Source organism: Neodiprion fabricii, chromosome 1 (assembly GCF_021155785.1).
Source record: "Neodiprion fabricii isolate iyNeoFabr1 chromosome 1, iyNeoFabr1.1, whole genome shotgun sequence".
NCBI classification, from domain to species: Eukaryota; Metazoa; Arthropoda; class Insecta; order Hymenoptera; family Diprionidae; genus Neodiprion; species Neodiprion fabricii.
In genome coordinates this window covers 19,316,789-19,341,960 of record NC_060239.1, presented here as the reverse complement: position 1 = coordinate 19,341,960, position 25,172 = coordinate 19,316,789, and the positions used below count along the sequence as shown (strand labels likewise).

Genomic DNA, 25,172 nt, shown 5'->3' with positions numbered 1-25,172 from the left:
GGCTCTGCTTTTTACAGGCGTCTTTTCACACCTTCTCGGAAGTTTTTATGTGAGGATTTTGTAAAAAAAAAATTAGTCGTTTTTTTTGAATCAGCCTAATATATATATATATATATATATATATATATATATATATATATATATATATATATATATATATATACTTAACACGTATATTGCGTCTTATGCTCGACTATTGCTAGTCCATCGATCGGAAATTACTTATAATTCGGATTAACCGTGATTTCACTTGTCCATGGATTCTTCAGTGTCGAGCAGCCTGGTTAATCTGGGTTCTACTGTATGCGTAAGATGAGAGTCGTTAAAAAAATTATTGGCGGGTACCTCAAAAATAAGACGTGATAGAAATATAAGATAACCACTGCCTACATTCTGACAATAATAGCAATCTATTATAGGTATCAGTTTTACAAGTACTGATGTCGTGTCACATAGTGTTATCATTGTTCAGTCTAGCTTAATATTGAGTTAAGTGTATGATTAATTCTCGCAGTATTCAGCTAAGTATCAATATATCTTGTATTGGATCTAAACCGATGTAGAGTACATTCCTGTGTAATGTGACGGTGGAATATTACGCTTTGATTTGTATTCAGTTATCTGTAATTACTATTTGGCAGTAAGTTTATACCGTAAGTGTAGCGTGTAATCTGTTATGAATTTTCGTTAATATAAGCTTCCGTGTGTTGCTAAATTTATGTATATTTTTTATCACCGACGGTAGTGGCTCAGGTACTAGTACTCGCAGCTGCGAAGCGAGGGGACTTGGGTTCAAATCCTCAGCCTGTCAGTTAATTAGGACCTGAACGGCAACTTGTAAAAATATAAGACGGGTCACGCCGTTCAGGCGCCGGTTTGCTAGTGGGAACTTCGGACTCGGGTTTTCGGCTACACCTGGACAAAGTTTTCGGCAGTTTTCCTTGTTTCTCGTACAAATGCGGGTGTTTTTACTACTACTGCCAACCCCTGCTCTACTCTACTTTCACCCCCATGTATTTGCATACATAATTGTGATCAATAAAGAGTTGTTGTTGCTGTTTTTATTTTTGTTTCTTTGTTTATACCGATTGTATGGTGTTCTTATATTTGGCACTGTATGAAACTTATGAATACCCCTCTTTGCGGTTGCCTGTATAAAGAAGCAGCTTCAAGAACTGTCTTTCCAATTTCATATTAAATTTCTATTCTAGTTATCCTATTTATTTGTTATCAGGATTGTGTCATAACAACCATTTTCCGGCCCATGTTTACCTCTGCCAAACACTGAGCAGCCGAGTATTCCGATTCAGGTAACGCTTTGTCATGCGAAAATTACGCAACGATTATATATATTCATATGTTTATTCTAAACGGAGAATTGCGTTATAATTGATTACAACAATTGTGAGTGCGGGCGTTAACGCTATATTAAATTTACGTATAAGCAAAATTAGGCGTGCGTTACGCCGGGAGGCAGTATTGAGACTGACTACCCGGCCTCTCGCCGGGCTCAGCGACAGTGCATATAATCGCGTAATTCGAGCACTGCTGCCGATAAGGAACCAAGCGCGCAGTGCGGGCTATGCTGCACGATGAATTTCGCACTCATTCAAATAATTCCCGGCATGTTCCTATGAGAGGATATAAACTGTTACATTTCATTAGAAATGTTCCAGCTCCATCACAGGATGAAAGAGGAAAATGAATAGAACTATTCTGCTGCATCTTTATAAAGTAATAAATTAATTTTACAACTTCACACAAATATCGGCGTAGTCTAATATAAGTGTTATGTTCTGGGAAGAACGTCTTCCGAAATCTTTAATTCGATGAATGATTTTTAACTTAAGCTCGATTTACAGATCTTGTGGTGAAACAATCTGGAATTATGTTGTTGTGCGTCGTGCTAACTATAACTATGCATCATTGAAATAATCCTTTTTACACAACACTTTAATTGAAATACGTATTTATTAACAATAAGAAGTTCTTCGTATCGATTCTTAAGGTTCGGTTTTACAATGGTTTTATACACTTATATGATTCACTAATGGAATCACGGTACTTATACTTACGTTTGAAGTTTTTGAATATCAGCGTTTTATAATTTGGAGTGATCTGCACTAATCGGAATTTCCATGTGTTTTGAATTCTCTGTAGTCCAAACTGGTTTTAAACTTAACTAAGTTCTGTTTCGTCTGGTGTCTAAATTGGTTATGTGCGTTGAATCAGTCTGATTTAAAAAATACCTCCAATAGTGGGAATTTTGGAAAGACTCCTCATTGGTCTTTGGCTGTGTTAGTGCAAGCCAATTAGTCTTGAAGAGGCCACTGGCACAGTGCTGACAAGATACTCAGTTGCAAGAATGATTTTTTGAGTTCTAAGAATGAGACTTTGTGATCTGATCGTCCTTTTTTTTCCCACGTTCCTCGCGTTTAGTCTGCGAAGTTTATGAACCTGAGTTTTGCAAATTTTGACTGTAGACCATGCAGTATGTGTGCGGGTTAAAATCAAAGATGTAAAGTTAAGTATGAAAATTATATATACTGCAGAGCATTACACAATGTAAGCTTGCTTTCATTACGCAATGACGGATGGAATGCTGTATGCAGATTTCCAGTGCAAAAACATTACACACTGAGTATGAGTGATGCTAACTATGTACATAGATCGATATGGATCTTATGTTGGAGCTATGGTACGAGCATGCGAAGTTCTCTTATGGTAATTCCAGGTCAGTAAGTTACACTATAGACAAAATACTACCATAATTATCGGCTGGGACGTAACATGGGACCATCGAAAGCGAATTTAAAAGCAGGATCAACTGTTAATTTTGATAATCTCGGTGATCTGAATGTCTTCACGTCAAGACGTAAATTTCACACATTATTTGTGGGTAATAAAGTACCATTTTTCTGCTCTGAAATAACACTGGTAGCTTCTCCATATTCGATTTTACCCACATTTGATCTGCGAAGTCTGTGCAGCTCCTCGCCCACTTCTTCATTAGGGATGTTGTTCCAAGGTTGTAATTCAGCAACCCCAAATAATATGTACAACGCACCAGTCGAAAACATTATTGCAACCGTAATGAGGAATACCACACGCCATTGATTGATCGTTTGCTACAATAAATTAAAAACTATTAGGTTATAAGCTCTGAGAGGTGTAACTCAGAATAGTACTTTATGCGGCATTTCCGGGAAATAAAAGTTTTTAGGACAAGAATAATGATTTCGAACAACTGGTGAATTTGAAAAATTAACGACGGAGCCAGGAATCGAACCTGGTATCTAGCGATGCTTTACCGGAGACTTACTCCACTAGACCACCTAGCCGCCCTGACTCTGTTGTCATTAATTTCTCTCATAACCTTACATATTTTCAACAAAATTCTCTCGTAGATTAATGATTTGCACACCCCCATCTCATTTATTAGACGGCATTGCCGTCTTACGGGCTTCTCATCGGAAGCAAAGGATTGAAAGGGTAAACATAAACATCTACACACTACAGTCTCCTTACATCATGCATGCAGAGAAGAAATTCTTACTCATACAAATCGGGCACATGAAAACAAATTTGAACTCACTGGTTATGAGAGAAATTAATGACAACAGAGTCAGGGCGGCTAGGTGGTCTAGTGGAGTAAGTCTCCGGTAAAGCATCGCTAGATACCAGGTTCGATTCTTGGCTCCGTCGTTAATTTTTCAAATTCACCAGTTGTTCAAATTTACATATTTTCAACAAAATTCTCTCGTAGATTAATGATTTGCACACCCGCATCTCATTTATTAGACGGCATTGCCGTCTTACGGGCTTCTCATCGGAAACAAAGGATTGAAAGGGTAAACATAAACATCTACACACTACAGTCTCCTTACATCGTGCATGCAGAGAAGAAATTCTTACTCTTAATAATGATTTCATTTGAACTTGGAAACATTATCAGAGCCAAAAACACTTGACGGATGCGCCGCATACATTATTTTTTCCGGCACCGGTTTTAAATATCACCTTGACGTCAGTTGAGATCCCCACCCTTAACCGCGCAACAGAAATCAGAACTGCCGTAAAAAGACTTTTTGACACAGCGTGCGATAAGTTCGATTTACCGTGCCTGCGGAACGTGCGGTAAGTGAATGTTACTTTCACAGCTATCTTTAGAATTGTAATAACATACTTCTGCGCACTGTGTATTACCAGATCATAATCGATGTAAACAAACGCAGCGCTAAGAAGCGAAGGCGGCGCTCAGATTACTGGAATCGATTACAAAAGGTCATATTAGCTTTTCTTTGTGTACCAATACCACTTTTATCAGATCTTATCATAAACTTACCACAACTTGTGTCAAAAAATAGTATACATAACTCGTGCGGGCAAGTATCACCTACTTCCCGCACTTGTCACGTAATATACTATTTCAAGGAAGTTCCGAGGTTAGCGTTATCAGATGGCACTTTACGGATCAAGAACAGGCATCAAAAAGTGACTTTTTTATGCCCGTGCCAGAAAAAGATTATTTTCACGGTTCGTTTCTATAAGCTTACATTATCATTGGTCAGAATCCCGACTATCATAGGAGAGATGAATCCAGAGCTTGTGGCAACGGTGTTTACAATACCGAGAAGCACGCTTGCGTGATTTGGACTCAAGTCGACAGTGCATGCGAGCGTTCCAGCGGAATTTGCACCGGCAGCCGTCATCCCAGCGATCATAAATGCTGCTGCTAAGATCGGATGACAGCCACTAAAGGCCAGACCCAAGAGCATTATACTTTGAACGCCGTTACATACTAGAATTGCAAACTTCCTCACTCTTGTTATTGACATTTTCCTCGTTCGGAGCAGCCAGTCCGCAAAACTGGAAAACATGTAGGCGAATACCATGCGCATCATGTGAGGGGCAGCTGAAAGCATGCCAGCCTACGGAAAAATCCAAATTATAAACCAACGAGTTTTAAATGGAAGGAAGTTAAGAGACATGATGTTAATTCTTTTCACATCTAAGTATTTCGAGCCAAGTAAATTCAGCTGAGTTGCAATATTTGTAAATTGAAGCAGGTCGCTGAATAACGTGCATTGATTTACTCAGGAAATTTTCCTGTTATGTTTTCGAGATTGGTGGCAAAGGAATCGCGTGATGTAGCAAATGTTGATGACCAATGACTAAGCATTTTCTTAGCAGTTTAAACTGACGTTATTATAATTACAATTATTTGTCTTGAGCAATTTCATAAATAGTATTCAATGTGAAAACATCACGGCTATAGTTCTAGGACAATACATGATAATTTTTTTTTTTAATTTCAATATAGGACCCTGTTAGTGATGTTTTTAAATATTCCAATTCAGGGAGTAGGAATTCGGAAGCTAGGACCGAAAACAATCGATTACATTGAACAAGACCGTCACAAAGTGAGTGTGAACATTGATTTTCATTGGCTTTGTATACTGTAACTACATTAAACTGAAACGAGAAATAACAATATTTTACTACAGAAACCATGTCAGTCAATAGTTTCTCAGCTTTCAAGCTTACTGATTTATCATAACCTAGTTCTTTACGTATTGTGTTAAACGTAACGAATTCACTTTTTTTACAGATCTACGTAATGTGCTATGTCTACTACGAAACATCAAAGTAGATTTGTTGCATCTCACCGCGTTAATATTCCATCCATGGATATAGTTCAAGTAAGATGGCGCTTCTGAATTGAGAGTAAAAACACCCCAAGCATTACCGCATTCGGCTATGGCTATTAGCCAGAGAGGCCATGAAGTCAGAATGGCCCTCCACGGTACTGTTTGAGAATCGTCGTGACTCACAGACTCTCCTAAGCTCTCCAAGATGTAAGCTTTTTCGGCTTCTGATATTCGGGGATGCTCTTGTGGTCTATCATAGGCAAGATAGTACCAGACAACGTACCTAAAAAAAAATTGAACACTACTCTGCAAAAATAAAATGGCTATTGAACAGAATTCAATTGCTCTCTTACATTCATGTAGTAGTCCTACCTGTACCGATGGAGTAATCGCACCCTTACTTTTCGTTTATTCATAAACTGATGAACAGAATCAGCCCAAATATCAAGAGTGTATAGCTTTTTTATCGTATAATTCGGGTAAGTTATTTATAGCCCGAGAATGACTTTCTTTAGTGAATTGATTAAGATCACATTTTATCATGTGCTTTTAAGTGAGGTAATAAAATATATGCACACCATACAACGCCGAGTACAGATGTCACGTAGAAAACTGATTCCCATCGAAGCCAGCTGATAAGCATTGCACTGATTGGATAGGTAATCGCTGCCCCGACAGAACTCCCTACCATGGACAAAATATAATCAAAATTAATAGTTGAAAAAAAGAATTCGTGTTTGTTAGATCTACTCATAGTAGATTCTCATTAGACGACTAACGAAACTTATAAAGTAACGAAATTTATAAAGTCATTTTATGAGTAGGATAGAAGAAATGCAAATTTTATTTCATCAAAACGAAATCACTAATATTGATTAACTAACAAAATATGTTCACTCATGACTTTAATAAATGTTGGAACCACAGCGTCGACCACGGTGGTTACGCTGAACAGTAAAAGAACCCAGTCATAAAATCATCTATCGCAGATATAACAAGAGAGAATTTCTGAAGAAAGCCATTGCGAAGAAAAATTGAAAATTCACGCCATGCGAGCTTCAAATCTTGGCGCTGTGAAATCTGCAAGATAGAGCAAAACTGAGTAGAAATACGGATTACCCAAGGAAGTTGATTCATATTCATTTCTTCATTTGTACATTCAATCGAGCCCAACCGTGAGTGTACTGACTAAACTCAATAATAGGCTTACTTAGGTCTATAAGGTGATGTATATAAAAATCAGAGGATCCACAAAAATCTAAGCTACCCATCACGCACATCTCTCTATCTAATAAAAAAGTTTCAAACAAATGAACGTAGAAAAAGATTATAATAACAATAGTAAAAAAAGATTATAATAACAATAGTATACACATGAAGTTGGCGGTGGGGTGAGATCACGAAAACAAAACAAAAAGCATCTAGCAAACCCTTTGACAGCTGTCATCGGCTGTTTATGACAGTCTTTGACAAATATCTTTATAGGTATCTGTTTCTGACGCGCAAGAAATGAACATGCAAACGAAAATTATCAAGATGATTCCCGACGGGAATTGTCTTTTTCGCGCGTTGACGTATCGTGTATACGGCACTCAGGATCGACACGCAGAGGTGAGACTGAGTATCGTTTCAAATATAGTGGATAATTGGTCTACATTTGCGGGTTTTATTACAGGTAATGAGTCAAACGGTGCTGTGATTAGGTCACCTGGTGATTACAAATCACATATGTATAAAAATGCAATATACGCAGCTGCGGACATTTTTAAGATATGTTTAATCGTGTATCGCGAAGAACAAATTCATCCACACCGGATCGGATCACGAAATGGAACACAATTCTCGCTACTCTTCACCGGCGACGGAGACAGTGGACACTTTGATGTCTTGCAGAACCAAAATAAAATTCAGATAGTGAGTAATAAGTACGAAAAGTAACAATCAAATAATAGTAAATCTAAATATATCACCAAACAGTCAAAAGGACAGCCAGGATTTACGATGACAATGGAGAAAGGGGGAGTTTCAAGCAGCAGACAAGGCGATGAAGATGGTGGATGGTCGGAAGTATCACAAAAGAAAGAGGAAAATAAAATTGTAAGTGCGAAGAACCAAATAAGCCATAGAATAATATCCATCAAATATTCGTATAACCAGGAAAGAGGACGACCAGGATCGATGTTGAGTACAAGAGAAAGAGGTGTTTTGCGGAATGAACATCAACGCAAATATAGAGAAAAAAAAATATAAAGAAGGTGATTTTGGAGAATAACCGGCAGAGCGGCAGTAAAAATAATTCAACGAAGGGTGTCGAAGAATTAGAAGAATCGATTGCGATGATTGATTCGGAAAATAAATCGAGAGGACGACCAACCAATGTGATGTACATAGAAGAGCGAAAAATTAGACGACGGGAACAGCAGCGAAAATATAGGGAAGCGAACAAAAAATATCATACTGGCTTTTCAACCAACGAACAGAAAGGAGGAGTTTCAACCAGCAGACAAGGCGATGAAGATGGTGGATGGTCGGAAGTATCACAAAGGAAAAAGAAAAATAAAATTTTAAGTGCGAAGAACCAAATAAGCCAGAGAATAATAATAAACGAATATTCCTATTACCAGGCAAGAGGACGACCATGATCGATGTTGACCACAAGAGAAAGAGGTGTTTTACGGAGTGAACAGTAACATAAATATAGAGAAAAAAATAATATAAAGAAGGTGATTTTGGAGAATAACGGGCAGAGCGGTAGCAAAAATAATTCAGCAAGTCAAGGAGATAGATAGATATCAATAGAGAAGGAACGCCAATTTTCAACCAACGAATGGAAGCTTAGATTGATGAAAAAAAGAAAAGTGAGCACAGAAGGAATTGAAGTGGACAGCAAGTGCAGGACCTGTCATTAAATCAACATGAAGGAATTCGCCTGTCTACTAGACAATGCGTAAGGAAATAGTGAGGCGCGAAGCGCCGAACAACGAGGCGCGCAGCGCCGAGTGCCCGAGGCGCGTAGCGCCGAGATGGGGTTGGCGCGCGAAGCGCGCAGGGGCGAAGCCCCTAGTTACAGAAAAAAAATTAACGTAGCAGATCATAAATCAAAATATGAAAAATATGCAAGCCACGCTCATATCATGTAATCTTATCTTATTTGAAATGCCAGAAAAGAAGGGTGGAAAAGGTATGCGATAAAAAATCAGATGGATAAGATAAGATAAGGTACGGTGCTTGTTGCAAATTGATGCAGTATCTTAGAAAGAGGAGTTAAGTAGCTTCAGACGTATAAATGGAACATTAATTACATTTCCTCTTTTTTTTTATAGTTCCAAATTTACCAATAACAGCTCATTCCTCAAGGGAAAAGGCTCTGCACTTTTGCATGAATGTTTTCCAGTCATCGAATCTAGAAGTCATAAGCTATATAGTTCAATTAGAATTAAGAAGCTTACAAGCAACACAAAACAGTTATGGAGTAGATGGTGAAAAATCAAGCCAAAAGCCTTCATTTCTAATACCATTTTTCATGGATTGAAAGAAAATATTCGTCAAACAGTGCGTCTCGTTTCCAAATTGTGTTTGAGTTACTGAATAAGTTTCTATTAGATTCTTGAAAACGTTTACACCTTTGACTAGGTGTTTCATAATGAAGTTAGTGTTGTAGAAATTGTCTTTACCAATCCTCTTTTTAGAAGGCATGTAGTCAACCTCCCGACCCACATATTCCACGCCCCTACTCTCAGTTCTGTTTTGTTCCGTCATCACAAGTCACGTATTACTTAAGATATTCCACCAATAAACACGTTATTATATTGCACATCCCAAGTGGAATATTGATTAAACAACGATCCCTAACAGGTTATGGGCCCAAGGATAATGTGTCATAAATGAGGGTTTCTCCATCAACTCGGCCGCTTTTTTTTCGACCATCTCAGATCTGCCCCATAATTGGTTATATCAAAGTACTACTAAAAGGTACTCTATGTGAATTTTTTCAGATTTCTTAATTCATTATTTGACAAGTTGCCGTTTTTTTTTCAAATGAATATATCTCGGAGACTTGAAGTAATTGAAGTAAAATGACTCTACATAAAAGTTGTAGTTTTTTGTTAGCTTTCGAGAGGAATTTTTGAAAAAATTTTTACGTTCTGGTAACGCTGATTTTTTACCAAAAAAGGAAAAAATAATTTTTTTTTATTCAAGATAGACCCTTTTTTTTTGCTGAAAAAATTACAGAGTCTTTCAATATGTGTGGCAATATCGCCACAAAATCGCCAGAGTGGCACGGGTCGAAGTTCTAGGGTAAAAAAAATGAAGCCACACAAACTAATTTTTTTTTACTGGAACCTCGACCAAATTTGTGTGGCGGGAGCATCGAGGCTTTGAGGAAAGGCTGCATCAACGTTGATATGTTCAACGGAAAAACCTGGAATAAGAATCACCTTGTTGATGTACTTTACGTTCCTAGATTGAAATACAACCTATTCTCGGCCGGTGCAGCGCTGGACAAAGGATTCAAGATGAGATCGACGAACTCAACCTGCGCATTGACGAGAAAAGGTCACACCATCGCGACGGAGATACATCGAGGAAAACTATTCTACGACGTAGTCGAGACGAAAGAAAGATGCACTACAAGCGTATGTGAGCTCGACAGACACGCTCCAAATCCGGTACGAGAAACTGGCCCACTAAAACTTCCGTCATGTGAGACAAATTCTCAAGAGGCTCGATATACCTGTGAAGGAAGCGAAAGACCCATTCTACGCGGCATGTTGGAACAATACTCCGGCTTCCCTTTCCGGAAACTACGTCGAAATCCAAGAACATTGGCGAAATTATACATGCAGATCTCTGCGGGCCAATGCCCACGAAATCTCTCGGAGGATCAAGATATTTTCTCCTTCTGAAGGATGACTACTCGCACTACCGTGAAGTGAACTTCCTTGAGAGCAAAGCGGAAACTGCAATCTGTGTAAAAGAATTCTTCAAGAAAGCGGAGAAACAGTTTCTGGGGGGAATTCGAGTATTCCGCACAGACAACGGACTCGAATTTGTCAACAACGAGATGAAAACGCTGACAGATGAACTCGGAATCCGGCATCAACGTACAGTTGCGTACACCCCGGAGAAAAATGGTTGTGCGGAAAGAGACAATCGCACAATAAAGGAAGTTGGAAGAAAGCTAATACTCGCGGGAGTTTTCGGCGCGGAGTTTTGGGCAGAAGTCATTAACACGGCGGTGACCACGTTGAATCTAATTGGAACAAGCAGCATAAAAGGCGTAACACCGTCGGAACTGTAGTTCGGAAGGGGAGCAGACATTCAAAAACTCCACATCTTCGGCGAAGAGGTGTTCACGCACGTGCCGAAAGAAAAGCGCCGAGAGTTCGACGCAAAAGCAAAAAAGGGATATTTCATCGGCTACGGTAAAGAAGCCAAGAGACATCAAGTATGCGATACTTACGACACAAAATCGCAACCGTGAGAGATGTCGTCTACTCCGGAAAACTCAACCAAACAGTGGTGAAAGGAAAACGGGAAGATGACGAGGCGTGGTTGAACAGGGAGCACGAACGAGAAAAATCCGAGGATGACTCCGACGTCTTCGGGAACGAGATAGAGCAGAACGCACCTGAGATTGAACAGGACGAGCCTCATGTCGAACCTGAAGGTGCTGCGGAAAAAATAATGCTCGACCAAGAAAGAGCTAATAATTAGAACGAGGCCCACAGACTTCGAAACGGAAAAACGTTGAGAGTCCCCGAGCGATATAGCGGCCTCGCTGTCAAACTATTTCTAACTAAAAACCAGGAACCTCTCTCGTACCGGGAATCTATCGAGAGCAAAGAAGCGACGCTGTGGAAGAATGCTATGGACGAAGAGTTCGGGTCTCTCACCCGAAATAACGCATCGAAATTCGTGGAAAGTAGTATAGCAAGGCGAGTTCTGCGTAGGAACACCTACCTTACCGGCAAGCTCCCCTGACGCAAACCCTTAAAGGTTACCCCCCACCCCTCGTAAGCTAAAATGTGCTTTGCCAATCGATCGTCAGTAAAGAAACCTCCTCAGTGACCACGATGGTCTGTAAAAAATCCCCCAAATGACCATGATCCTTGGTAAAAACTCCTCGGAATTGCCATCGTTTAACCCTCGTGCATTCTTCGTCAGTAAAAACCGCTTGAAATTAACTATCAGTCACCGTAGGTCTTACCCTTACCAGAAAAACAGCGCTCTCGGTTACCATGCTCATCAACCGTGAATCCTGAAGCGTTCGAGCGCACCCCGTGAATCCTCGGACATACGACCGAGAATCCTCGCACGTATCAGGTTTTGAAAGCTTCCAAAAGGTTCGAAAAGATTCTTCGACGATCGACAGGTTTCAAGGGAAAGGAACGACGTTGGACGGCTCATGCAACGACCCTGAACGAATTTTAGGTTGACAAACAATTCTCCGAATCGTCCGACGGAAATAATATTCGGAATAGTCCGACGAGTTTCAACCTGACGTTCAGCGGCCTGCGGTCAAAATATTCCGCTGTGAGGTTGAATTCTGGAAGTTTCTGAAATAAACTCTTAACTAGCAGAGATTCTGAATTAACGGTTGATATTCACGATAAAAAATGTTTTATTGGAAAAAAGCTTAAAATTACAGTTTCACATAGAGTTCGCAATGTTGATATATATGGCTTTTATACCAGTTTCTTCGCGCCACCAATCAGCTGATTATATTTAATTATACGATCATGTAAAATCAAGTAGTAAGCAGATGTACCAGTAGGAAAGTTATTTTTAGCCTCAAATTCGATACGAATATCTACTGATCCGGATTTCAAAGCCAAATTTTGTTTCGAACAGTCGATGAAAATCAAAGGTTCGTAGTCTCGAAATTCGCTCTTCGTAAACAAAGGCTCGGGTTCTTTGCCGTAACAGGTGGCTTGAAAGTTTGCGTACATCTCGTACAGTAATGCAAAGCGATTGTGACTCATGTCCAAGTTCAGGTTACCGTACGGATAATACTCGGAATTCAAGAAGAGCTTGACGTCAGTAATGTTACAGTGATCAAGATGACTAGCATTTTTACCGGCTTTGTTTTATCGATTCGTTCGAAAACCGAGAGTCCAAATCGTGGTTTCTCCAAGTGGGTGAACGTTTTCACAGTCAAAACGTGTTTCGTGGTTGCCGGTAGCAAAGGATATTCGTACAACTCCCTACTGCGGAAGCTCATGGAGACAAGTGTATCTTTCTCAATGAAATTCAATAGTGCGATTCTTCGTTGATCTGAGAGCTTTACATAGGGTACTAACCATTCCACCTGATCGATCACGATTCTAAAGTCTTCGTCTTGATTTTGAACGATGGCATTTGGATCACTTTTTGATCTTGTAAGAATCAGCTCGTGTTTCGCGTTAGCGATGATCTCACGATAGTCTTCAGCAAAGCCCAATATCATGCTCAAGGGAATAACTACATCGAAGTTGCCATCGGCATCAGTTAGTTTTTCGTTTCCTGAACATCAAGCCATCCAGCATTTTCTATAAGCCAACTTTGACCAGGGTTAAGCGAAGCGAAACCTTTCAGCAGGCTGGTCAGACCTAAGTTTTTACATTTATCAATCTCTACAGCGTTTAGTTTGGACCGTACATCTTCGAACAATTGGCAGATGGCGTTATTGACTAAAGTTGTGATCGCTGCTGCAGTGCCGTCCGATTTGAGCAATTTTCCAGAGATATGCAGCGAACTATTGCTCGGTAATACGCATAAATCCTGATGCTGAACGGTGATTCGAATCTCATCGCTGTTGTTGAAAGTTGACGATGCGTACGGTTTGTGTGCGTGTATCTTTTGGTGTGCGATTGATTCGTCGAAGACGACAAGCGTTTGAATGCGTAAGATTTCCTCGTCTATGGTACGTAGCAGACAACGAAACAGCAGAATCGCAGTTTTATTTGTGGGAAATTCCTTTTCCAAAAGGTGTCAGCCTGAGGCCCAGAGCTACCAGGAATTCCACGTTTCGACGTGTTAGCGGTTCAGGAATCGATCGATGACTGACTTGATCGGGACATGCTTACTTACTAATATGGGTAATTCCTGGGTAGTCTGTTATAGGTATACAATACCCATCTTTTATTGCAATTTGACGTACAGTCTCACAGTTATAACTTCTCGACGAAAATTAACCAGGTCTCCGTCTTGATCGACTAACCGACGGTGTATGTGATTTATGGTCTTGATGGTGATCGGAAGGTAAATGACATGCGACGGTACTTCCACAATTGTATATTCCGGCGGAACGATAGGGCAAAATTGGTAAATAGTACGGACTTTGCGTTCGTTGACATAGGCACCCGTTGTAATGCTGCATGCGACTCGCAACGCATTGACCTTGAGAATAGCTACGGGCATATCCGATTAGTGAGTTTGGTTAGCTGCCAGTACACGCGGTGTAAATCCTAGAAGCTGATCAATAGAATCGGCTGGTTCAAAACTTATAATGTGGTTACATTTGATTTCGCTGCACAAGGTATTATTGCTGGGCTTTATGCTGATTTCAATTGCGGGATTTTTCAACGCGTTTTGAACGTACTTTACAATATCCTCAATTTTGTAGCTGCCAGTAAATATAGTCACTACTTTATCAGCCGTGTATATTTTATTGTGATCAACGTCAACGTTGGGAATGTAATTGAAGGTTAACAGTCCAATGAGGCCGAGGACATAATTTTTGTTTAGAGTAAGTCCGATCGGAGGAAAATATTGTACTTCGAGAATCGAAGACGTTCTCGATATCGTTAACGTAAACGAATCATCCATGACTGCAAGTGTTGGACTGACGTTATTAAATTACGTGTCATGTTTATATAGCTCATCTCTTAGAAATTTCAGACACAAGCGTCCGCAAACAGCCTTGACCAGACACAGGTTGGATTGTCATCACAATTTCAATTATAATAAGGTCATGTCTGTTTGTCTTACCAAATGACCAATTGCCCATGAAAAATTGTTCCAACTTAGTCTATAAAATACCTTGTAGTGATTGTAGAAGATGTTATATAGGCCAAAGTAGTCGATGCCTTAAAACGAGCATAGAAAATTTTATTATGTTGACTTGGTTCGAGCAGAGTCCGACTATACCGGTACCTTGACTCTCGAGCTACCGGTAAACGACGCAAGAGGCGTCGTACCAAAGTACAGAGAGAGAAGGCATTCGTATTTTCTTTCAGTTCGTCTCCAGCTCTGTAAAGGAGCAGTTACAGACAAAGTCATTCCGAGCTCAACCTGTTAACTAATTTTCGCTATCATTCTAATAAAGTTTATTATCCTAATTATTATTGTAATTCTCGAGTGTAACAATTTTATTGCAACCCCTTCTACCAGTCATCCAATTATCCCTTCTCTTAGAACTTATTGAGTTTTTCTTTTCTATCCAAAAAAATTCAATAGGTTATGGGCCCAGTCACGCTGACTGCGAGAAGGGATCTAGATTGGTAGAAAAGCGGTTCTCGGGAGTGTCGCGAAAAGTGCGGTTTCGCCACACGAGAAGCGTAAAACGCGGTGTAATTAACGTGTGAAATGTGCTGCGTAAAACGCGGTGTGAAAACGCGGGAAGCGTACCGGTAAGCAATCCCGGTTTGAAAGTCACGTGGTGTAACCGGCGGACGGCCATTTTGGATATAGTACCTCGTGTGAGAGTTCGTGCGCAGGAAGAGAGCAAAACGAATCCACGATGTCTGAGGCAATCATAACAAAGAATATCTCAAAATTCGACGTGATTATCAAGACTGGAAATTTCAGATGCGGGCGTTATTTATGGCGCATCGTATCTGGGGAATTGTGAACGGTGCAAAAATGAGGCCGGCCGGAACGACACCAGAGGCTAAGGCATTGTTTTATGTTTCGCTGGGTTCTCTGGAGGTAGAATAAAGGAGGCTACACGTGCGTGCGGTTTGAGCGTGCTCGACGGGAATGCCGTGGGCCGGCAAACGCCCTAGCGCCTAGTGACCTTTTCGTTTACCAGGTGGCGCTCGAGCTCCGGTCCCACAACATCTCCCCTTTATCATAATAACAGTACAATGAGGTTTTTTTTTTTTCATCGATGAATACAATTTTGGCGAACTTAACATTAAACTTACATGACACGCTTTTTTATTTCTAAATACTAGGACGAGGTCCAATAATCTTTCCACCACGACGGTCTATTCGTTTGCCTCTAAGGTCTAGACGTGGTTTCCGATTGGGTTATTTCGCTTGGTGGCTCGGTTACGGTTTCGACGGGATTGTCGTCCTCCGTCGCGCTACTCGCCCCGGATTCGTCGTCTTGAACCTTATCCGAGGTCGCTGTTTTGGGAGGCATATTTTCTACCTTAGGGCGAATACTGTTTTGTTCTGCTTCCTCTACCCTTCTACCCTTATTGACTAAAGATGGACCGGAGCTTGGATCGTCGACTACCCCAGGACTGTATTTACTTGAACTCGGATCAAATTTTTTATATGGCGCCGGTACGAGGTGAAAACGGTTACGTCGGATCATTCCGTTGCTTGTTGGTACCCAATAGGATCTAGGCTTACTTGAAGGGCTTTGTATTTTTCCATACGTCATGAGATCGATAATCCAAAAGGGTCTCCTGCTTTGAGTGGAGATAATTCAACGGCGTGGTGTCTAGAGTTAAAATTACGAGCTTGCCGCATTTTTCGAGCTGCCTCGTCGCATTTGAGCTTTTTTGTAGCACTGACAGCTGGTAGAAGCCTCCTTGGCAGCATTGGAATGCTCGATTTAATCCGTCTTGACAAAAATAATTCTGCGGGGCTGAAACCGTTTTCCAGGGGTGTGCTTCTATATGCAAGCAGGGCTAGGTGGATATCGTCGTCCTTGGACTTTTTTATTAAGTTTTCTGCTGTTTTTACTGCTGCTTCTACCGCTCCGTTGCTTTGCGGGAAGTGAGGTGAGCTTGTCACCGATAGAAAACCGTATTGGTCGGCGAACAGCTTAAATTCGGACGTGAACTGTGGACCGTTGTCCGAACGAACGATATCCGGCAAACCATACCTTGAAAACGCTTCTTTACAAACCTCTATGATCGCTTTCGAACTTAACGATCCGAGACGGAAAAACTCGAAGTACCGCGAGTAGTAGTCGGTGACAATAACGTACCAATGGTCTAGTTTAAAGAGATCTATGCCGATTTTCTGCCACGGTCTGGCCGGGAAATCTTCCTGTATGAAGGGTTGGCTCGGGTTAACTCGATGCTCTACACAATTTGGGCAGTTGAGTATTAGGTTTTTTAGTTGCGTCGATAGATCCAGCCACCAAATGGCTTGTTTTGCTCTGTCTCTGCACCTCGTGATACCTAAATGGCCCTCGTGTAGGCGAAGTAATAATTCTTTTTGGAGCCTGCGCGGAACTACCAAACGGCTGTTGTACAGTAAGAGATCGTCGCCGATCGAGAAGTGGTGTTTGAGTGGCGCGTACTCTTTCAACTCGGTCGGGATCTGATTTTTCGACGGCCATTTGGTTGCGCAGAACTTTTTTAGTAGCTGACAAATTGCGTCTTTTCCTTGTTCGTCGCGGACTTTATGCAACATGTCATTAGAGGCTGGAAGGCTCTTGATAGTGGCCAATACAAAATCAGAAGTGTCCTGTTCGATTACATTGGTATTCGCGTTTCTTTTTTCTGGGTTGCGAGATAGAGCATCGGCCAGTACCAAGGATTTTCCGGGGGTGTATTTTACGGTATAGCTGTAACGCATAAGGCGAAGACGGAAACGTTGCAAACGCGGCGTTAAATCGTCCAGAGGCGTCGTTTGAAGAATTTGAAGGAGGGGCTTGTGATCCGTTTCGAAGGCTATCGTGATTCCAACTATATAATCCGCGAATTTTTCGGCTGCGTACGTCAAGGCTAGAGCCTCTTTCTCAATTTGGGAATAACGTTGTTCTGTAGGTGTTAAAGTGTACGAACCGTAGGCGACAATCTGCCGCTCCTCGCTATTCCCCTGCAAAAGAACAAAACCGATACCGTAGCTTGAAGCATCTGCTTGAATCCATATAGGTTTTGAATAGTCGTACAGAGCCAGGATGGGAGCTGCTGCTAAAAGTTCTTTTATTTCCCGAAACGCGTTTTCTTGAGCTGAGTCCCACACGAACGCTGAATTTTTTTTAAGAGAGAATTGAGGGGTTCAAGGATGGTAGACCTGTTCGGAAGGAACTTTGCGGCAAAATTGACCATCCCGAGGAATTGCATTAAGGACGTTTTGTTTGTAGGCTCCGGAAAATTTTGTATGGCCGAAACTCTTTCTGGCAAAATTTTTATGCCCTGAGCTGAGACTAAGTGCCCAAGGAACTGCGCCTCTTGCACGCCGATTATACATTTTGACTAATTTAGCGTTATTCCTTCCTTACTGATACGTTTCAGAGCCTCTCTCAAGATCGCGTCATGCTGCTCCATGGATTCCCCATAGATCAGTATATCGTCCATGTGAACGATTACGTTTGCCATGTCGTCAAAAATTCTCGAAAAGACCTCCGCGAACAAGTCTGGCGCTGAAATTATTCCGAACGGTAGTCTTTTAAACGCATATCTCCCTAACGGGGTAATGAAAGTAGTTAGTTCTTGGCTCTCGCGATCCAACTTTATCTGGTAAAATCCCGATTTAGCGTCTAGTTTGCTGAAGAATTTAGCCCGTCTCATACGTGCCAGAGAAATATCGACATTTAAAATTGGGAAGACAGGCCTTAGTATGTTCTTATTGACCTGAGTGTAATCTCCGCAAACTCGAACCGTTTCGCCTTTCGGAATGCAAACTATAGGGCTACACCACTTTGTCGGCTCTTTTACTCGCTCTATTACATCGTCTTTTTCCATCTTGGCTAATTCGATCTTTAACTTAGGAAGCAGCGGTATCGGTACTGATCAAGGGACTGACTGGCTGAACGGAATAATATCGCGCTTCAGATGAATTTTAAACTCTTGCTTGGAATTTCCGAGGCCCTTAAAAATTTCCGGAAATTCTTGCTCGATGCGCACCGACGAATTTTCACTAGCCTGGAGCGGGCCCATTATTCGCACCAGATTAAAGATTTTAATCGCGTCTTTTCCGAAAAGGTTCTTCCGAAGGTTTTTTATTATGCAACATCGCACCTGTTTAGCATGACTGTTGATTCTTATCGTTACGGGCAGCACTCCGACTACATCTAAATATTTCCCATCGGGACCCTGCACATTCATTTTTTTTTTAATTATCTTACCTAGCTCGCTTACTGGGACGTCGCAGTATTTCACACAGGTTATGTCTGCCCCCGTATCTATGTGGAATTTTCTGCTCTGCTGAAAATCGACGATGAAGGCATTCACGTCGAAGTCGTTGTTGCTTCCGCTTTGCGAGACGTTCCCCAGGAAATAGACCTTGCTGGTCTCTTCTTCTTCTTTGTCTGTAACCTCGCTTGTTGCGGCTTGTGCGAGATTCACCGATTTTGATCTGCAGACTTTGTCCCAATGACCGATTTTTCCGCAGCTGCGACACTTGGAGGTTAGCGCCGGACATTTGTTGTTTTAGTGGAATTTCAGGCCGCATCTCGAACAATCCGTATTTTGTCCTTTCGGCGCGGAGGGTTGGCCACCGCCGGCGACGACTTTCACTCTATCGATGTCGATGACTTCGGGAGCTGCCGGTAGAGATTTTACTTGCCGACGCTGATCTTCGGTTTGGCGAGCGATAGTCACGGCGGAATCTAGGGTTAGGTCGGACTTGAGTTGCAAGCGCTCTTTTGTTCGCGTATCTGTTAGCCCCATGACGATGCGGTCTCTAATTAACTCGTCCCTTAGCTGACCATAATTGCACTTTTCCGCTATGACGTGCAACGCTGTGACGTATTGGTCGACTGTTTCTCCGGCGAGCTGAGATCGAGAGTTGAAACGAGACCTCTCGAAGACAACGTTTTTCTTTGGCTCGAAATAGTCCGTGAAGGCTTGCATCACGTCTTCAAAACTCTTACCGTCGGGCTCTGGCATCACTTGCATATAGATCTCCTCACTTTTTTCCCCCATCGCGTACAGCAAGAGGTCGATCTTCTCCACTGCTGGTTTCGCCAACAGGGCTGCTACGTTTAAATATCTCATGAAACGTTTTTTCCAGGTGGGCCACGTTTCTGGTTTTCAGAAGTCGAAGTTGTTCGGGAGTTGCAGAAAGTTAGCTGCGCTGGCGTTAACTTGGATTACGGGGGCAGGATCACCCATCTTGCTTTGTGTATTTCAACCGTGCTGGGGCTTAGTTCGCGGCTACTATGCGATGAGACTGTTGTTTCCCCTTGATCCCGAGAAGTGTTTGTTTAATTCGACACTTCTGATACCATGTTTTATGTTTCGCTGGGTTCTCTGGAGGTAGAATAAAGGAGGCTACACGTGCATGCGGTTTGAGCGTGCTCGACGGGAATGCCGTGGGCCGGCAAACCCCTAGCGCCTAGTGACCTTTTCGTTTACCAGGTGGCGCTCGAGCTCCGGTCCCACAACAGGCATGGGACGTCGAGAATGCGCGTGCCATGTTCCTTCTGTCGTCAACGCTCGAGTCAGAACAAATGCGACCATTATTGATTTATGAAACCGCATGTGAAATGTGGAGAAAATTGGCGTCGATTCACGAACAAAGATCGGCGTCGAACAAATTAATGCTCTCGACGAGACTGTATGAGTATAGAATGGAAGCAAACGACTCGATCACTCAGCACGTCGCCAAAGTAAATAACATGACGACTCAGCTGATAGACGTAGGAGAGACAGTCTAAGATACAACGATCATGGCGAAGATTTTGAGAAGTCTTACGCCGAAATATTCGAATTTCCTGACCGCATGGGACAATATGCCGCCAGAAATGCAAACGCTTGAGAATCTGGAGGAACGGCTGCGTCGCGAGGAGTCGCGTCTGTCAGCGAACGACAACAGTGAAAGTGCGTTCGTAGCGATCAGAAATTCGAAAGAAAAGGAAAAGGACAAGGACAAAAGAAAAGTGAGTTCAAAGCAGGACACGAAATATAGGAAAAAGGGTGCGAAGCCCAAAGTGCGGTGTTTCAAGTGTCAAGAACTTGGCCATTACGCGTCATCCTGTAAAAAGAAGGGCAGTGACGGTGGCGGAAACAATTCGAGTGATTGTGCTTTTGTCGTTGAAAACACGAGTGCGGGTAATGAGAAAGATACCGGTAGAAGTGCTGTGTTTCAAATTCCGTCGGAGGTAGTGAGAAGAATACTCGCTGCCGATAAAAGCGATAGCTGGTTGACCGACAGCGGAGCGTCGCGTCACGTCACTTACCGACGGGACTGGTTAAGTGACTATCGCGAGTTACCGGTAGGTAACACGGTGTCTCTCGGAGACAGTAAAGAGTGTCGTGTCGCGGGAGTCGGTACAGTGGAGATCGTGAAGTTCGTAGACGACGGATGGGTATCGTCTCGTATTGAAAACGTGTTACACGTCCCAGATATGACGAAAAATTTATTTTCGGTCGGCGTCTGTGCGGAGAAAGGCCTCGGAGTGCTTTTTCGGGGAAATGGCGTGCGTATTGACAATAACGGGTTCGCGGTTGGTGACGGCGTGAAGCTCAAGAATAAAATCTATCGAATGATTTTTAAAACCAAAAGTGCGAAGTGCGGCAGTGAAGCCAACGTTGTGAAAACGAGTTTTCGAGTTTGGCCTGAGAGACTTGGACATGTGAACGCACAGGTGGTGCGAAGCCTAGTCAAAGAAAACCTAGTAAAAGGCGTCGAGTTTTCGGAAAACTCAGACAGTTTTTGTGGTTCGTGTCAGGAAGGGAAATCCCATAGAAAACTGTTCAAGAAAACGCGAGTTCGCGCACAGACAACACCGGGAGAAGTGATCCACACGGATGTGTGCGGACCGATGTCCGAAACATCTCTCGGTGGTGCGCGATTTTTGTTGACATTTAAAGACGATGCGACGAGTTTTCGTCATATATATTTCCTAAGACTCAAACGTGACGTTCTTGAAAAGTTTAAAAGGTTCGACAAACTCATCGAAAACAAATTTGGCAGGCCGATGCGGATTCTTCGGTCGGACAACGGTACGGAGTTTGAAAACAAGGAAATGGAAAGCTACACGGATTCCAGAGGAATTCAACGCGAGTTCACAGCTCCGTACACGCCACAGCAGAACGGTAAATCGGAAAGAGACAATCGAACGTTGATTGAAAGTGCGCGGACCATGCTACTGGCGAAAAATCTTTCCAAATATCTTTGGGCGGAAGCGTGCAGTACAGCCGTGTACTTGATGAACCGAGCTGGAGCATCGAGTGTAACAAAAGGAAAAACTCCGTACGAAGAATGGATCGGTGTGAAGCCGGACCTGACGCATCTGAGGATATTCGGCTCAGAAGCGTTTGTCAACGTACCGAAGCAGCAACTCAGAAAACTAGATGCGCGCGCGAAGGAAATGACTCTCGTCGGTTACAAGAGTAATTCCTCGAATTACAGACTCTTCGACCCAAAAAAATAAAAAGGTGATAGTGTCGCGAGATGTGTCGTCGGACTGTCAGTTCTATCCGAGGAAGGCAAATCGAGTGAGCTGATTTTGCCGAAGAAAGAAGAGCGTGAAATGATCGAAGAAATCATTCCAGCTCCGGCGGAAGAAGACGAAGAAAACGACGACGACGGGGTGTTCGAGTTAGCTGAGGAAGAAGTGGAACAGCCGGAAGCTGCTAAAGGTGAAAAACGATAATTAAGAGATCGGAATCTCATTCGAAAGCCGTCGAGATTCGAAACAAACGTCGCTGAGTCTTCAATACCGGTAACCTACGGAGAAGCCCTTCGCAGCAGAGAGTCGGAAAAATGGTGGAAAGCCGTTGACTCGGAACTCGAATCACACCGGGAAAACGGAACCTGGACGCTGGTGAACAGGCGACCAGGAATGAAAACAATCGATTCAAGATGGGTTTTCAAGGTCTCAAAAGGCGAAAAAGGAAAAATTCGTCGATACAAGGCTCCTCTCGTAGCAAGAGGGTTCATGCAAAGAGAAGGCGTGGACTTTACCGAGAGGTTCGCTCCAGTCATGAGATACGACTCGCTGCGGATTCTTTTGGCTGTGGTTGCAGCAAAAGATTTGGAGCTTTCTCAATTTAACGCACAAATAGCATTTTTGTACGGAACACTCGACGAAGAGATTTTCATGGAATTGCCCGATGGACTGCCGGTAGACGAGGGATCGCGAGAGAGCAAAGTATGCCTCCTCGATAAGTCGCTGTATGGATTAAAACAATCCCCTCGCTGCTGGAATCGGGAATTCAGCTCGTTCCTCCGGAAATTTAAATTCAAAGAAACGAGCGCGGACAAATGTATTCTTGTCGGTCGAGTGGGAGAAAGCGTCCTGTACCTGGCCCTTTTTGTCGACGACGGCCTGGTAGCAGCGGAGAACAGAGGAGCGATCGACGTCGTTCTCAAACATCTGAAGGAAGCGTTCAAAATCACCATCGGAGACGCAAGCTTGTTCGTGGGAATGCAGATCGAACGAGACAGATCAACGAGGACAGTGTTTGTGCATCAGAGCACATACGCGAGAAAAATTCTCGAGAGATTCGAGATGGTCGATACGAAGTCGACAAGTGTACCGCGTGAAGCGGGATCGAAACTTCTACCGTTATCCGAAGGTGAAGAGGGCGAAGAAGTTCCGTATCGAGAGACCGTGGGGTCTCTGATGTTCCTGTCGATTGTGTCTTGCCCAGACATATCGTTCGCAGTAAATTTGGTTAGCAAATTTCTCAATCGACACGGCAAGGAACATTGGCGCGTGGTGAAGCGCATCATTTCGTACGTCGCCGGGACGGTGAACTACGGAATAAAATATCAAGGCGAGTACGGCGGGTTGATTCTGAGAGGATACTCGGACGCTGACTTCCCAGGAGATGTGGAAACGAGAAGATCCACAACCGGGTACGTTTTTGAGCTGGCTGGTGGCCCGGTGATTTGGGCAAGTCAACGTCAAGAACTCGTCACGCTCAGTACAACTGAAGCAGAGTACGTGGCAGCGTCGATAACATCGCGGGAAGCGATGTGGCTGAGAAGACTGTTATTCGACATCGAGCAGCCTTGTGAAGAGGCAACGGTCATCCACGTAGACAACCAAAGTGCAATTCGACTCGCAAGAAACCCGGAGTTTCATAAAAGGACGAAACACATCGAAGTGCGGTTTCATTTCGTGCGAGAGAAAGTTCAAGCTGATGAACTGAGAGTCGAATACCTTCGGACCGAAGAACAGAAGGCCGACATCCTTACAAAGGCTTTAACGAAAAATCGTTTTTGTAAACTGAGGGACGACATCGGGGTTAAGGAACTCTGACTCTACTCAAACGGCGGAAGTGTTGACTTGGTTCGAGCAGAGTCCGACTATACCGGTACCTCGACTCTCGAGCTACCGGTAAACGACGTGAGAGGCGTTTATATAGCTCATCTCTTAGAAATTTCAGACACAAGCGTCCGCAAACAGCCTTGACGAGACACAGGTTGGATTGTCATCACAATTTCAATTATAATAAGGTCATGTCTGTTCGTCTTACCAAATGACCAATTGCCCATGAAAAATTGTTCCAACTTAGTCTATAAAATACCTTGTAGTGATTGTAGAAGATGTTATATAGGCCAAAGTAGTCGATGCCTTAAAACGAGCATAGAAAATTTTATTATGTTGACTTGGTTCGAGCAGAGTCCGACTATACCGGTACCTTGACTCTCGAGCTACCGGTAAACGACGCAAGAGGCGTCGTACCAAAGTACAGAGAGAGAAGGCATTCGTATTTTCTTTCAGTTCGTCTCCAGCTCTGTAAAGGAGCAGTTACAGACAAAGTCATTCCGAGCTCAACCTGTTAACTAATTTTCGCTATCATTCTAATAAAGTTTATTATCCTAATTATTATTGTAATTCTCGAGTGTAACAATTTTATTGCAACTCCTTCTACCAGTCATCCAATTATCCCTTCTCTTTGAACTTATTGAGTTTTTCTTTTCTATCCAAAAAAAAATTCAATGTAGCGTCTGTGCTAAAAAAGTCTAAAATTGCGTAACATAGAGCTAAAATAAGAAACTCAAATGATGATCCGAAACAGACGTGGAAAGTGGTTAATGAAATTATAAACCCGGACAGTGAGAGCAAGACAGTGAAGCTGGTCGTTAAAGACGGTAGAGTTATAACCAACGGGTCTGACATGGCGACGGTATTCAATAATTTTTTGCGATATTGGTGCTAACCTTGCGGCAAAAATCAGGAGGCATATTGATAGAACTGTAAATGTACAGCGGGTAGTAAACTTGATGGTTCTCAGAGAAGTGGACATTACAGAATTATGTAAATGCATCAATTCATTAAAAACTAACGAAAGCACCGGGGATTAACGGAATCACGGTAAAAATATGAGTATTAACCCTTTGCACTCGAGCGGCGCCGATACGGCGCCCGGCCGATTTCAAGTGTGAACTCAAGCGGCGCTGCTGCAGCGCCCTAGTGATTTGAAGTCTTAAATCGAGCGACACTGCTAC

General features: G+C 42.5%; 1 protein-coding gene across 8 annotated transcripts in view; it reads right to left on the bottom strand.

Moving 5' to 3' along the window:
- Positions 1-1,952: 1,952 nt before the first annotated feature.
- Positions 1,953-25,172, bottom strand: part of LOC124179853 (sialin) — a 115,861-nt gene continuing 92,641 nt past the window's right edge. For 7 of the 8 annotated variants that reach the window (XM_046564664.1, XM_046564692.1, XM_046564716.1 and 4 more), the window contains exons 6-9: positions 6,230-6,335; positions 5,670-5,934; positions 4,557-4,931; positions 1,953-3,128 (exon numbers count right to left, since the gene is read on the bottom strand). In XM_046564664.1, the coding sequence (XP_046420620.1) occupies positions 2,883-3,128; positions 4,557-4,931; positions 5,670-5,934; positions 6,230-6,335 (992 nt within the window). In that variant the 3' untranslated portion in view covers positions 1,953-2,882. The remainder of the gene's footprint in view (positions 3,129-4,556; positions 4,932-5,669; positions 5,935-6,229; positions 6,336-25,172) is intronic. The other variant, XM_046564722.1, reaches the window with a different exon arrangement.